Source organism: Rhagoletis zephyria, unplaced genomic scaffold, assembly GCF_001687245.7.
Source record: "Rhagoletis zephyria isolate East Lansing unplaced genomic scaffold, Rhagoletis_zephyria_1.1 Rzeph_scaffold_09218, whole genome shotgun sequence".
NCBI classification, from domain to species: Eukaryota; Metazoa; Arthropoda; class Insecta; order Diptera; family Tephritidae; genus Rhagoletis; species Rhagoletis zephyria.
In genome coordinates, this window is record NW_016166297.1 from 8,084 (window position 1) to 24,742 (window position 16,659).

Below are 16,659 nucleotides of genomic sequence, written 5' to 3' on the forward strand. Positions count from 1 at the left end.
AACAAAAATCAGCAAAAGAAATTGTGCCAAGTCGTGCAAAAATAGACCGAATGCATCCACAATAAAACTGAAGACCATAGCAAAACCATAACAGCGACAAAATGCACTGAAATTGGTATGTATGAATGTCTATTTATTGATCCGAATATTTCCGCGTTTTGTAGCAAGTTTTTATTTCGAGTACGAGTATCGAATTCACTTACCTGTTTCGTTTTGGGCTGTTTGCCGGCATTAATTCGCAGTATTATGTAAATATACAACTGCTGCCTTGTGTGGTGCAAGTGGATTTGCTGCGGGTGGCGAAATATGTATGTATGTACATAGTACCTGATAACAAACATGCAAATGTGGGTGAACACAAGCGCACGAATTTTAATGCTCATTTGCGATGTTGCCTTGTTCATGGGCAGGGTTGTCAATTCAACAGCAACAACGTCGCTCAGGCGTATCCCGATCAGGTACAGTGAAACACTTTAGGTTATACCAAACAACTTTTCATTGACTTTGTCAATTGTTGACCCACTGCAGGGGGAAAATATTTAAGTTGAGGGTCATTGTGAAAAACGTGTCGAATATATGATAAGGGTTTACCCATTTTGCATTCTCTAAGCTAAACGTCAATAACACCAGCATTTTCGGAACAGAATAAACTTGGTATATTTTTGAAAGATGACATTTAGCCGACCATTTCGTCATAGTCTTGCATGTCTGCAGAGAATATATACTATACTACCTTATACACCAAGGAAGATGTGCGCTAGAGCTCTTGTCGATTTTTAGACTATCCGGCTATTTGGGCTAGTCTACTAAATAGTCAATTAGCAACTTTCTTGTCGGCTGGTAGACGAAGTCGAATAACCGTTCCTTAAGTCGAATAACCGTTCAATTTCGACTAACCGCTTGCCATCGACTATTCTTCTTCACTATACAAATATTATTATTAGCATGGTTTGGCTTTATTAATGAGCATAAGTTTTCATAAAATGTGAAAAAACCTATGTTAATTGAAAGCTAATAAAACAATCGAAAAATCTAAAATTAACCGTTAGTTGTTGGTGAGGGATTAGTCAGAAAAGTCAAAAGAAAACGGTTGGTGTAGTGAACTATTTTTTTGAAAGAACTTTTACTGATCGATTACCTCGATAATTCGACTAAAGAATCGATAAGTAAGAGCTCTAATATGCACAGTGCGTATTTGATAATACCTATGAAGACCATAAGTCGTTCCCATGGGATGTGTCCTGTAATCAGTTCTATTAAGTAGGGCTCGTAATTAGTCAGTAATTTCCTGGTGCTTAGTAAGTGCTTCAAGCGTAAAATGCTTCATTTCATTTCACAGAGATATGACACTGAGTTTCCGTCAAAATTTCCAGCGGCAAAGAGCTGCCACTGTCAAAATAACATATGATTTTACTTATACATATGTCAAACTCGTTATGTACTCAAATTACTTGCATGGACATTTTTACCAACTGTATTTTTTATGTATTCCATTTTTTGCCTGCAGTTAAATCTCTAAAAAAATACTCAAATTCAAATACTATGTAGATACTCCAGGGATCACTTTCTACGTGTATTCGGGTATGTGACGATTGTTTACTTAGTTTTTTTTATGCTTTCCCTAACTATTATTTATTTATTGCTCATGAACAAAAGAGTAATCACTAATGGGTTCAATTCCAGTATCCAAAATTACAAATGACTGTTTTAATGTGTCAAATAGTTACTGGCCATGTTTTCTGAATCAAATTAAATCAGATGCCTCATGAAGGCTGTATGTACAGCAATAAAATCTTTGTTGACCGCTACAAATTTTTTTTTTTGCCGATATAAACTATTCGCTTTTTAATTACCACCTTGACCGTGGCTCTTCTGCGCGAATAAATTTTGTAAACCAAAAAACAAAATGTAAATTTAAAATGCCAATGCCGTCGAATAAAATTAACAGTTTATTAATGATAAATAGCTATGTTTTTAATAAATGAATAAACAATTTCCTTCCGAGATGCATACTAAATACTGATGCATATGTATATATGAATATATGTGAACTATGAGAGCGGCTTCGTGTAATTTAGCAATAAACAAATTCATAATTACAATAACTATAAAAAAAACCATACCGTTAACAATAACGATCACCTATAAATTCTTGACATATACTTATATCAATACGCGTGAAAAAATCGCGAATCACCAATAATAATTCCCATAAAATTCGATTTTAATAATTGCTTCCTGAACTGTGTTTTAATTTTAGCTGGAATTGCCGGAAAATGTCATTAGCTTTAACTTTATTATGCTTATCAAACGCTAATTATTCTGAAATATTCGTCACTCATACAATTTTCTGATTAATGACCGATTAGTGCAGCCGCAGGGCGATTGAACTATTCATTGAACTCTACGAAAAGATAACAGCCGTTGATTAAACTAAAAATTTGCATCAAAACATTAGATAATTAATAGTCGTAATTGAGCTGTAGCAGAGTTCACTTACTAAGATTCATTTTAATCCCTTTTTATTATTATTAATTTATTGTTTGCATGTATTTATATATGTATTTTTTTCTCATTAATCTATATATTTACACGCATATGTAAATATTTATGAGATTATCTCACTATAGTTCCGAGAATCATATACTGACAAATACCGTTGCCTTATCGCGTCGGTTAAGTACTTAAGGAATAAATATACAAAAACTATCAGTTTCCTCTTAAAAATACAGTTCATAGCGCAGTAGTTAAGAAGATTATGTTATTCAAAGAAATATAAAATTTTCTTTGGAATATATAAAATTAGTAGATTTTATAACTAAAAAGTAAAAAGGAGAATACGGGCGACTTTTTTTATTGTGAACTTTCCTATTCCGCGTCTAAATAATTTTCGATATTCTGGCATTACATTAAAAAATACTTATCGATCTTATTTTTGTAAAATATTTTTTTTTTTTTGTAAAAAAATGGTGGTCGTTATATATAAACTACTACATAGTTTCATGTTGTACTTTTTTAATTATCATTCATTAAGATGTGCCTCAGTATTACGTGAATTTTATTAGTATTTAGAGAAGGAAATTCGCTTGAAAACAAAAAGCTGTAACCAACTAAGAATCCAAAATTCACTTTTTGATTGATTATGATGCATTTCATCGAATTATAAGTTCCCGCATCGTTTTATGCAATACGCAATTTTATTTAGTTGTGGCCTTTTTGCAGTTGCGCACTTTCCATAATATACTGACGAAATGCTATTTAAAATTTCGTTCCACACTAATTTTTCCGATTTTTTCCACCAATTTCGACTTTCCTACGCGTTTAAGGTTGAGCGAATACTTAATTTTAAATAAGATCTTCATTTTGAACTTGAATTACTAAAGATTTGTCTACGTTCGAGGAGTAGTTCAGCTCCGCTTACAAACCTACAAAATAACGAAAGCTGCGAGGTGTGTTTCTCCGCTGCAAATCATTTGTTATTATTTATTTGTGAGCTTTACACCTCCATCTATTTTTGTATGTTTTGTGTTTCTTTTAAAAATGCGCTCACGAAATAGGGCAAAAAGAGTCCGTTTGAAAAATAGTTCCCAGTATTCGGATCATATTCGTTTATAGGAATCAGCACAGGCGATTACTTATGTCCCTTTTGGTTACCATTTATAGGTGAAATAAGTTTGCTAAGATAATGGGTGTGACGCATAAAAAGTGAGCTTAAGCTCAGACTCAATTTTTCCACTGATGGGGTGAGCTGAAACTCAAGAATTTGTATTGAAAATCGAGTCGGAGCGTACGCTGACTTTTTATGCATGTGGGCCAATATTATTCGTCTAGCATTGGAATTTTTAAAGTTTGAAGATACTAAACAAATATAATCATATGTATATACATACATACATATGTACAATATATTCAACAGCGATTTCGTACATTTCAGTTATGCTATGAACACTTAATCATATTAGCTAATTAAATTGCAAACAATTATACAAACAAAACTACATAAATATGTATGTACATATGTACATACTTGTATGTCTCTTAAAGGTACACTTGTCATTGCCAATGCAAATATTTGTCAAACGAATGTAAATAAATGTCAAAATCGAAATTGTCAAGTGACCGTAGCGAAGAGACAAAGCAAAAACCAAAAATCACCAAAAAAAAAAAGTTGTGGGCAATCGAGTCAATAAACCAATGAACACACGAAAATATTAGCACCCTAAGCTAACAAAAACAATGCTAACAAAGTTTTAACTAACAACTGAAATTTAGTCATTTTGTCATTAGGAAAACAAAAGCCGTCAAATTTGCATAACATATGTTTGCGTATGTACAAACATATGCACGACTAAAACAACAACTAACTAAGCCGGTCGTGATAACGCTAGCCGTTGCAATTATCACCATTGTAATTTACATTGCGCTGGCCCGCCGAGCGGCACGAGTGTTTTACCAATGTGTAGATACATATGTATGCATATGTATATTGATTTCATTTATTTATTTCATATGCTTTGATTAGTTACGTACATATGTATGTACGAGTATGTTGTCTATAGCTTAGTTGCGTACTTATCTACTTACATCAATAATTAAATTTTTTTTGCAAATGCAATTCTTATATTTATAAGGGGTATTCTCTGAGTTTTGCGCGGTGCACAGATTGCACGGTTTGCAAAGCTATCCCATGCGTAAACCAGTTTCTACCATGCATTCCGTGCAATCTATGCTCCGGACAAGGACTTTGCAAGACTGGGAGAATACCCCCCTAATATATTATGTACCCAGATTTCTACTTTATATGCATACATTCATATGTATGTATATGTACATATGTATGCCCACATGTGTGGACATACATACTTTATGAGCTGCTCTTCTATTTATCTTTGCTATTTGCGCGTTCGCTAAAAATTCCACTTCAACTCCGCTGTTTCTTTCACAATCGGTTATGAGTGCAACAAATATCTTTATGTAGTTTGTGCTCGTTCATTTATTTATTTTTATTACATGTGTATGTATATATGTATGTACATACATGAATATGTGGAAAAGGCATATTTACAAATCAGATCTGTTACCATCAGCGTTGCCGTTTTGCTTAAATTTTAGCAAAATTGATTAACTTCTTGCTGCCTGTTAAAATGTTAAACCTTTTCTCGTTTTGCTAAATTTGCTTATTAAAATAGTCAAAAGGGATAATTTTCTTCAAAAATTCATAAAAAAATTTTTCAAATTGATTTTGGGAAGACTGTCACATCCAGATCCCATATAAAGTTCCCAATCTGCGGTCGTCGCATTTTCAAACCTCCGAGTGTACTTCTACCATGAAATCGCTTCAAATTAAGCATCTGTTAGACTATAAAGTCCTTATTTGTGACGACAAATCTCGACCTTAGATAGCCCTTACTTACTTACCTGCTTACTTTTTATAATGGTATAGCCAATTTACCATGCTCAGGAAGAACAAACAGTTACTCCAAGCATTTTTCGTTTTATTAAGACCCGTTAAAAAAGTTGCTTAATTTTAATGGGATTTGTAAAACTTTTTGAAAGATTTTGTTAAATTTTATTTTGCGGGTGTGGCAACACTGACTACCACCAATCCAGTTGTCCGTAAACGCAGTATGTACTATTTCGCAATTCTTCACACCATTCATATTGCACAAATATATGTACATATATGCTACATACTCGTACCTACGTTGCGAAAAAGTTGTACGGAATCTGAAATTAGAAAATATGTTTTTAAATAAAAATAGGTAATGATGTGCTTATTTAGATGCAAAAGTTCGCTTCAAAAACAGAATTAAATCAATTAAATATACATTACTACATAATACTTAGTATTACTTGTATGGCTATTATCTTATTCTCGCCGATGGTGTTATAATTAATGATTCATATTGTCTAGCCTGTCATAGACCATATGTATGCAAATATATGTATGTAGTATGCTACGGTATGTTATTCACCTTCTTTTCAGGTTGTATCCCGTAGCACACACCCATTGGTTTTACGAGTAATTGCGAATAAAGAGTCTTGCATATATCTTCTGTTTCCCTTTTCGTTTTTTTTTTCAAATTCTTATTTTTGTAGCTCTACCAAAGTTTTTCTTACCTTCCTTCATCGAATATTTTTTTCACTACCTTTCGGTCATAATCATTTATGCATACATATATCGTGGTTTAAAATAAAAAACCACGTAAAAGATATTTGCTCACCGGTAGCTCCTGCCATCAACCCCTAAGCTATTCATACTAAAATATCGATACTTAGATATAACAAATAATTTTTAAGCAAAAAACAGAACCGACTTAAATTCTCATATAAAAAAATATATATAAATAGATGTATACAAATATTTTATGATCCAATAATCGGATCTAAACCAAATTAGTATGGGACCACCTCTAAGACACATTGACGTGATCCAAAGTTATGAGCTAACATACATAACACAAAAAAATAAAATAAAAAAGTTTCCAACGAACTGAAAACCTCCTCCCTTTTTGGATGTCGGTTAAAAAGAAGATAATTAGGGACAAAAGACAGAACCGCTTTGAAATAAGACAAGTTTACTTTCTCCTATAAAATTAAGGCAACCTCACATACAAAGTTTTGCATTTTCTTGATATGCGGTTTTGTACTTTAAACGACGATATATTTTATCGCTTTTCGCACTTCCAAGCAAGCTTACTACATATTCATAAAACGTCAGCTATAAATGTCTGCGATTTTTGATAATTTTTTAGTCTTTTCGGTCGCTGTGACTGGTGTTTTCTTACACCAGCAACAAAGTCCCAGTAGGGAAATCCAATATGTAATATCAACCTGGTGCGATGCGGTGCGTTTTTACTGAAAACAAAAAAAAAACAATAGCAGAGGGTAAGGGTTTTTGATTTAAATGCAATTATGCAATTATGGTGTTTTAATTGGGTGGCTATCGACAATAATTGAATAAGTCTTCCATAGAATTTTTTACCAAAAAGTTAGTTTTCCGAATCATGTTAATTGCGGTAAGCACAAGTAGCTTTTGTAACATTTAAATCAATTTTTTCAGATGCAATTTCTGCTAGCAGGACTGTTCTGCGCTGGTAACAAAAATTCTGTAATCTCTAAATAAAGTTTCTGTCAATTTTTAAACCCTCGTAGCTGATTTGTTGAATATTTTAACTGCATTAGCAAGGTACCTAAAATCGCGTGGACAAGAACTGGTAAGATTTTTTGATAATCAAATTTTCCGATTACAAAGTCATCTGTGACCAGCAGAATATACCTGTAAATAAGACTTTTACGGTAACAAAATAAGTGTATGTGTGCGTACACAAAATACTAGCGAAACCAGCCTAGTGTGGTTTTATCGAACATTTTTGTAAATAATTGATTGTTGAACACGACTTACGCTCAGACTTTCCTGCAGGGTATGCGCTCACGTTTAGTGTTATTGATTTTATTTCTGCTTTAGTAACTTGCGGCCATTTGCGACATTTGTTGATATCTTTTGTATATTGCCATTATAATCGCCATCACAAAGCCGGTCGCATAAATATTGCATTTGTTCGAATTCATAAAGCGAAATCGCAAAGGTGTTTAATAATGTCAATAACGTCACATGCACTGTCTGTGTCTGTAGCAGCGGAATTGAAACAGCTTTATTATTTGATTTAATTCCATTTTTGTTGAAAAGAGGTAGTGGCACACGCTTTATGTTTTCCGATTTCTCAATTGCATTCCAGTTATCAGCCAATTGACCTTGATTTTGACTTTTGACCCATATTAGTAAGATTTCCTTTTGAGAAGCTTTTTCCGAAATATTATTAATTGTATAAAGCGACTGCCGGGCTGAGTGAGTGGTTAATATGTCAACTGCCACTCGCTAGGGCAAAGGTTCGATCCCTGAAAAACTTCTTATAAAAACATTTTCCGTTGCCAAATTGGCATTTTGGTTGGATTTTTGCAAAGTCAACTCTCGATTGGTATCTTTAATAATAGAAACTAGGAGTTCCAGTTACTGGCGAAATAAAGCACAAAAGTACTAGAAAAAAATCTCCTGCTTTGGCACCAAAACATGACTAAACATTTTCATTTCTTTTCTTTTTAATATTTTATTCGAGTTACAGTTTAAGGGGCAACAATTCCTCCATAACCTATATTTTTTATGAAAACCCTTTGGTCGTCAAACAAATGACCTTGGTCTTAAGTATCTGAAATTTAGAATCGCAATCTGTCAAATGAACGAAGTGTTCTGTCAGTAGATTACATTACACCTTCCATTAGAAAATACAGGTCCTACAAAAAGCGATAATGATTGGAAACTGTTTACGCTGGAACGAAAAAGGTAAAAGAGTGCCACAATAGGACAAAGGTAAGCGACGGATTAATATTTGCAAGCCACTTGAAATGCCAGTTAAAACTTCACAATCTAAAGAGTTTTTTTTTTGTATAAATACGTAGTTCAATACAGTTTTTTTACGTACCAGTTTATGTAGGGCGATCCGCTGTCAGTTAAATCGTTCAAAAATTCAATGGGGTAACTGTTGTGCTCCCGAAGATAATCAGAATTAATTTTAGCAACACTTAAATATGATTTTTCTGCATTGATTAAAGAGCCATCATAATTTTTAGATTTCTTGAGAAATTGGACTTTTCCATTACCAAGTGATTTGAGAAACTCAATAGGTTCAAATTCATGTGGGGAAAATTCAGACCGAGATTTAACATTGTTTACAATTAGGGTGAATTAGGGAGAATCGATGAATTTCAAAAACAATTAATTCCGATAACTCGATAAAACTCGATAACTCTACAAATGTTGATAGCTACCGATAAGTTTAGATAATTGTGTGTTTCCGGAACTGGATAAATTTCGATAACTCAAGACTGTCCATCTCTCAATATATATCGATAACCTGATTTACACTCTGGTAACTGAATAAATAGTGATAGCTCGATAAATTCATGTAATTTTAGAAATTTCTATAACCCGATATACACTTTGAATATTCCAAAAACCTCAATTCCATAAAACACCAACAAATTTCTATAAAACAATAAATATCGTTGACTTGATAATTTGAAAGAACTCGGTACAACTAGATAAATTTCGTTATTTCGATAAACTTCGATTACTTTGCAATTTTTGATCGCATTATAAATATTGATTATTCAATAAATATCATATAAAATAGAATTTCATTATTTTGATAAATTTCGATAATCCGATAAATTTTTGTAACTCGATAACTATCGGTACATTGTAACAATTAAGTACCTGCGTCTCGAAAAATTTGGATAACACTCGTCAATTTCAATAACTCGATACATACCAATAACTTAATGAACGTGGTTGATCTGATATATTTCGATAACTATAAAATAAGATAAGAAACTTCATAACTTTCGATAACTATATTACTGATGACTGAATTTTCTTACCCCTTCAGTTACCCGACTTCATATATACACATATATATTATGTATCTTCTTCATTGTTTTCCATTTTGTTTTTATTTTCAATTTTGCCTTCATTATTTCTTTCTTCATCTTCATATATATTATCTTTATTACAAAGTTGCGTTTCAAATACGAAGTAAAACAAAATGCGAAAACCACTCAAATTGAGCAGGTTGCAATAACAACTATACATGAATACGGAAACTTTTAAACGACGATTTTGGCCGTAATTTTCAACCAATTTTAAAACTACTCATCCACAGAAAAATTACTTTTTCAGTGGTGTTCTTGGTTTTGAAATCGGTTCAGTACAATCGCGTATTAATATATGGATATCGATAACGATTTATATAAATACGCTTATATAAATTCCGATAAATAATATTAATGACGATTGGTACATAAAATCACTTATGAACTTATCGATTAATATACCAAAAATGATATCGATAACGACCACACTATCGATAATACGAAAGTACCTGTATACCATAAATACTCAAACCTTACCTGGCCAACAGTCACAACGTAATTGCATAATCACGTTGAAAATACCAAAACCCGCATTCATACCGCCGTAATCGATCAATCAATCGTTTAATAAGCGAATGATCGCAAAAAATAGCGCACACCGATTCGATTGTAGGCGGAGGCGGACACCGTAATTGGCGAAAAGCGAATCAAGCAAAGTTAAAAAATTAAATAATGAAAATTATACAAAAAAAATGAAAAAAGACAAAAACACTTGAGATGCCAATTACGGTCAACTGGGCTTTAAATATGTAAAACAAATTGTCTGACCGGTGCCCAAAGCAGACGGTAAACGGCCGCTAAGTGGCTGACGCTTGACGCTCGGCGGTTGATAAGTGATGCTCAGCTGTTTGCAGCGCGCAACGGACGACGTTGTGACGTATTCACACATAGCAATGTACATAAGGGTGGTCCAAAAATACATACATAGGACAATAAAGTGTTTTGGTTTTTCCTGCTGCCACCCCCAGAATGGAAGAATATAAAAAATAAGGAGACACGTAGTTTTTTATTTTGAAATCGGGTAATATTTACCCGTGCCGCATTTTTGTAAAGTTGCTATAAAATCGTTAAAAAGAAATAGTTTTTGATCGAATAAGACTATCTCCCTTCAGAAGTCTTCAAAAAATAACAACCTGTTATATACCAAAATTTGTTTTTTTACGTTTTCATAACCACATGACCAAAGAACAGCTCAATGCATGTGTTTATTTTTTTGGCATTCTTTAATTAAAAAAGGGTTGCCAGATATTTGAGAATTAAAAATCATTTAAGGGCTTCATAAAAAAAATTAAGTTTATTCATCAAAACTAAAAGCGTTTGAAGAGATTTAATAACATTTTTGTACGGCGTTGCTACCTTTCTAAAAAATACAACATTCCTTGCAGGAAGGGCATAAACCTTCCATTTGATACCCATATTGTGGTATTAAAGAAGCTTCGATTTTTAATAATTATTGTTCTATTTTTTTAAAAGGTGGCAAACCCGTTCAAAAATATTTTTAGGTATCTTCGAACGCTATTAGTTTTGAAGATGAAACTTAAATATTTTATTGACCTTAAAATAATTTTAAATTTTCAAATATCTGGCAACCCTTTTTTTTCATAATCTGTTTCCACAAACCTACAGGAAACATCGAGTAGAAAGCAAAAAAAGAATTAAACACATCTATTTAGCTGCTCGTCCATGATGTAGTTATGAAAACTTAAAATAACTAATTTTTGTATATAACATATAGGATTATTGGTTATTACTACGCACTTAGTAAAATTTTTTAAGTTAAATAAGCATCATATTGTTGTTTTTTGAAGACTTCTGAAGGGAAATAGTCTTATTCGAACAAAAAATATTTATTTTTACCGATTTTATAGCAATTTTACGAAAAAATTTATTTTCCCCATGTAAAATACATGGGAAACTTCAAAGTACCGGCAGCACGGGTAAATATTACCCGATTTCAAAATAAAAAAATAAGTGTCTCCTTATTTTTGGTATTCTTTAGGTCAGAGGGTGACTGGAGGAAAAAAAATTTGGGCCACCCTTATGTACATACAGACATTGATACATACATATAAGCACAAATGCATTCGCGTCGCGCATTACAATTAACCTTGGCAAAGAAATGAGGAACTGCGATAAAAAAATATGCTATGCTGTAAATGGTTGTTAGCGTTTTTCAGATATATGCGGATTGGCTTTGGTAGGTTTGATGAATTTGAATTTAATAAAAAGAACATTATATAAAGTAATAAGAAATCGTTTTTGGGGTATTTGTTTAGGCATTTCATCTTCTCTTATTTTCACTTTATCTATTTATCGATAATTGGTTAATTATTATTTCAACACTTAATTTAAGACTAAGACTTCTGCTTCAAAAATGTTACAACAACTTTAATGTCCCCAGCTTTAAAGTATTTCTAATCTCAAGTTTCGCGCAGTACACGCAGTGCCTGTATCCTTATTCATTTTCGATATATCAGTGGAAACAAACACCGAATCAGTCATCCTCATGCGCTCTCATTCGTCTAGAAGTACCGATCCGGAATCTCGTAGTCGATCTGTTTAAGAAGTTTTGACACTACATTTACTACTACTGTAACCGTAGGACATGCACTCCGCATAGACCTTCTTTGACAGTTTGCTCTCCAGTATTATTCCGATGCGTCGTGTTCCTTGTAATTTCAAAAAAAAAAAAAAACTTTATTGAATTACATCGAATAAAATACATAGATGCATCGAATAATATTGCATTAATCGATACATCGGAATACATTCGATGAATCGAATTGAAAACATTAATGTTTCCGAGACACAATTTCTCCTTACTATGACGGAGCAACAAAGTTCAGCAAATTCTCTTTGTATTTGCTTCAGTATTTTGTGAACCAGCTATGACCAAAGTAGCGACCTTAGCAGACGCGATACTATTCAGGCAAATGGTCTCTTCAAGCCTTCGGCTATTAAACAGCCCCCACTATCCTTAATGGCATTGGCATATAGTACAGCCTTATACAGCCGTCGAGAATATTGCTCAACCATCCCCTTGTTTTCTGACCATATTCAGTTGCAAAACGATAAGAATAATAATTATTTCGTCGATAAATATATCGATAGATAAATATGTTCAAAATGGCGTTATAGAATTAAAACTAATTAGACTAATTTTTGTTTAAGTTAGTCCGGACCCACTCTCACAAATAGCCGAGTAATGCCAAAGGTCTGCTGCGATACACTCATCCTCATTTTTCGAAGTTCAACAATCAAGGTTTTAAAAGTTCAATTGGCATAAAATGAAATAGCATTTTTATGCGATTTTTACTGCAAAGCACGAACGACTTTTCCACATTGCGAGTCGTAAAAATTCAATCAATTTTTAATCAAAGTGGCTACATTGCCTAACAGTCTAATTCACAAATCGCAATCGCAAATGCTAATTACTTTCACATATTCTCACGATGCCACTAACACTAATCTAACTTAGCATTGAGTTAACTAACAAACTTCATTCATGGCTTACGAAAATCAGCGGCTAACAAGATATTGATTAACTGCTTATAAACATCCAGAAGCTGATCTCGGTGCGCTCGGCAGCTTGGTGTGCATTTGTGCGTGTGTGTGTGTGTGTGCGGTCATTGCCGATTTGTTACTTTTCTGCACTAACACTTCCCTGACACACTTTGTGTTACCATGAAAATGGCACATCCGACGGTGGTAAAGGAAAACAAAACAATAACAGCCCAAGAAACAAAAAACGTACACAAATGTTAACATACATATGTAGATATACATACATATACACCAACATGTAGATACAAAAAAGTTATGAGTAACCCAAAGCTGCTTCAGCGTCTCAAAGCAGTTTCTGCAGTTTCTTAGCTGGCATTCTCAAATTCGCAATAGAAACAAACAGATTTAAGTGTAAGTATGTATGTGCACAAATGTCTAAATAGCTATATATGTAGGCTAATAAGTATGTACCATTCAGTATTGCGTATCGTTGGCCAAAATGCCCAGCCTGACCAACGACCGCCTTTACCTTTATTGGCATTAATAATTGCAAACAAATAAAAGTATGTCATCACACTTAAAAATACGCAGAGATTGTTTCCAAATTGCCACACATCTAGGTGTACTTATTCCTCTTGCTATGTGTTGAGAAAAATCGCATATTAGTGCTAAATAATTACCGCTTAATTTAGTGGTAACTAATGTTTTCCACTCGATTATGTCTAAGCAAGGTCCCTTCTCCAGCAAACATCTGAAGCAAGCCTGCCATGTAGCGCTTGAAGGACACACTTCACTGGCGACATTAAGTCATTCACCCAGGGAAAGAGTTTAGTTACTTACGTCAAATAAGTAAACATTTTCCTCGCAACAACAAGATTTGGTAACTATGATCGAATCGTTTAACTATAACCAAATATCGGTATTGATTGATTATTTTCAATTCACTTACGATAATATTTTGAGATATGTAGTAAAATAAAGTAATAAGAGAGCATAAGAGAAGTCTCAATCAAACTTCCTTTCCTTCCTAATAAAATGTGGGCAAAAAAAAGAATTATGGACGGATTTACGTAAATGAAAATTGGCTTCTTAGTGACGCTAAAAATTTTTAACGCTGATTTCTCACACTACATCTCGTTCTTTTTCCATCTCTTTGCAGCCGAAATTAATACGCAAGTACGGTTATCCATCGGAGACGCATACCGTGGTGACAAAGGATGGCTATATCCTGGAGATGCATCGCATACCGAAGCGTGGCGCCCAGCCGGTGCTGCTGATGCACGGCATACTGGACACGTCGGCCACGTGGGTGCTAATGGGGCCCAAGTCGGGGTTGGGTGAGTTGTGTTGTCGCACAAATTCACTCCATGGAGTGCTTTTTTGCATCTGCATTTTTTCCCCATTCCCTTTCACTCTCTCCACACATGCTACACTTTGTAAGCCTCCACATTTGTATACAGACTTGCATTTTCCATGCATTCAGTTCTTTGCGCGCGCCTTCGTCAACTTTGCCGCATTCAGCCCTACGGGGATTTTTTAATTAACTTTCTGTGTTTTTGATGCGCTCGCGTGTATCTCGCGTGTATGCATTTGTTTGTACGTGAGTGTGAGTTGTACTAACCAGTCATTCACTTTTATTTCTTTCCTTACTCTTTTTCACCTCTCTCTATGCTCTTATCTTGCTATCTGCCCCCATTGCCAATAGGTTATATGCTCTCCGACCTGGGCTACGATGTGTGGATGGGCAATGCGCGTGGCAATCGCTATTCGAAAAATCACACCAGCCTCAATAGCGATTACCAGGAATTCTGGGATTTCACCTTTCACGAAATGGGCAAATACGATTTGCCCGCAAACATCGATTATATCCTCAGCAAAACAGGCTACGACCAATTGCACTACGTGGGACACTCGCAGGTGAGTTGCATGGCCACTTTTTAATGCTCCTTTCCGGTGATTGCTTTTTCCTGAACGTTTCTGTTTGTTTTCATTTTTTTTTCATAGGGCACAGCCGTCTTTTGGGTCCTCTGTTCGGAGCAGCCCTCCTACACACAAAAAATTCTCTCCATGCACGCATTGGCGCCGATCGCCTTCATCTCGGACATGAAGAGTCCACTGTTTCGTACTTTGGTGGTTTTTCTGGATTTCCTCACGGTGCGTATGCTTTGCAGACGATACGTACAGGATAACGGCTTACTACTTGCCGTTGGCCGCTTTTTTGCTGCTGCTGTTTCTTTTTGTTGAAATTTTTTCTTTCTCTGCTTTTAGGCGGCGACGCGCATGTTACGCATTACTGAATTTANTGTTTTTCTGGATTTCCTCACGGTGCGTATGCTTTGCAGACGATACGTACAGAATAACGGCTTACTACTTGCCGTTGGGCGCTTTTTTGCTGGCTGTTTCTTTTTGTTGAAATTTTTTGCTTTCTCTGCTTTTAGGCGGCGACGCGCATGTTACGCATTACTGAATTTATGCCCAACACAAAGCTGTTTGTGGATCACAGCCAGGTGGTGTGTCATGACAATGCAATGACACAGGACGTCTGTTCGAATATCCTGTTTCTGGTGGCCGGCTACAATTCGGAGCAGTTGAACAAGGTATTTGTGTGTGTGTGTGTGTGTGTTGTGTGAATTACATATGTATGCAGATTTTCCTACAGGTACCCTCCTGCTGGAACGCAATGTCGCACGCAATATTCAATGAACTTACATATATACAGTGACTCAAACAAGTATTCACATGTTTTTTAAGTAAAATTTTTTGTTATTTTTCTGCCATGCTTTACCCAAAACCGTATAAACCGAAGTTTCAAAAATGTTTTTTTCTGAAAATTTTTACTTAAAAACATTGTGAATATTTGAAATTTTGATGCGAATAATTTTTTCAGTCACTGTATTAGATATACAGGGCACACATAAATATTGACCATATTCTACCCCATGCCTTGCGGAAACCTGATCAATGACGCTTTGTCGTGTAAGGAATCCTAAGTATATTTATTTCGAATTTTCAACAAGTTTAATGTTCTTTGTTCTTTGAAAACCCAGAGTGATACTTATGTATTTGAGACAGAACGAACGGTCGATCATCTCGAAAAAAATCGCCCACCAATCAGGGGGTATATAAAATTTGCTATACAAAAAATTTCTCGGAGCAGATTTATGGTTTTCAAATCATCATAGCGTCGAGCAATATCTGAAGTTTAAGTTCATATTTGCCTTATAGATACAATCTCTTTGCCTTCCAGTTATTAATTTTGAAAGTCCGAGTAGTAATAGCATGGATTAGTTATTAGCCAGGTGCATGGCCGCGTGTTTGCCTCAAGTTGTAATCAGATTTTGATGTGGCCAATATCATGAAGCCATCTTACGGTCTTCAGTTCAGCCCCTTTCAATATGACGAATAGTCAATTACGCTCCAATTTTCTGTCGTTTTCATAACTCTCAAATATGTGTAGCCACGGAAAAATTGGGCTTTTTACTCGATTTTATCATTAGAACATACATTTTTTCTAGTTAAAATGTCATGTGATAATCACATCATCAATTGTATGTCATATGATGTTAAGTCATCTTATACTAGCGTTATCATAACAAATTTTGCATTTGATATATGTAATATGTTCTTCAATTAACCTAGCCATTTTCAAGATATAAATATGTTGAT

The 16,659-nt window shown here is 34.4% G+C and overlaps 1 protein-coding gene across 1 annotated transcript; it reads left to right on the top strand.

The window, feature by feature from the left end:
• Positions 1–13,179: 13,179 nt before the first annotated feature.
• LOC108375620 (lipase 3-like) lies at positions 13,180–15,590 on the top strand (the record flags this gene model as incomplete). Its single annotated transcript, XM_017631764.1, has 5 exons — positions 13,180–13,197; positions 14,153–14,330; positions 14,699–14,910; positions 14,998–15,147; positions 15,432–15,590. Coding segments are annotated over exons 1-5 (717 nt in total), but the record flags the coding sequence as incomplete, so codon positions are not given.
• Positions 15,591–16,659: the final 1,069 nt, after the last annotated feature.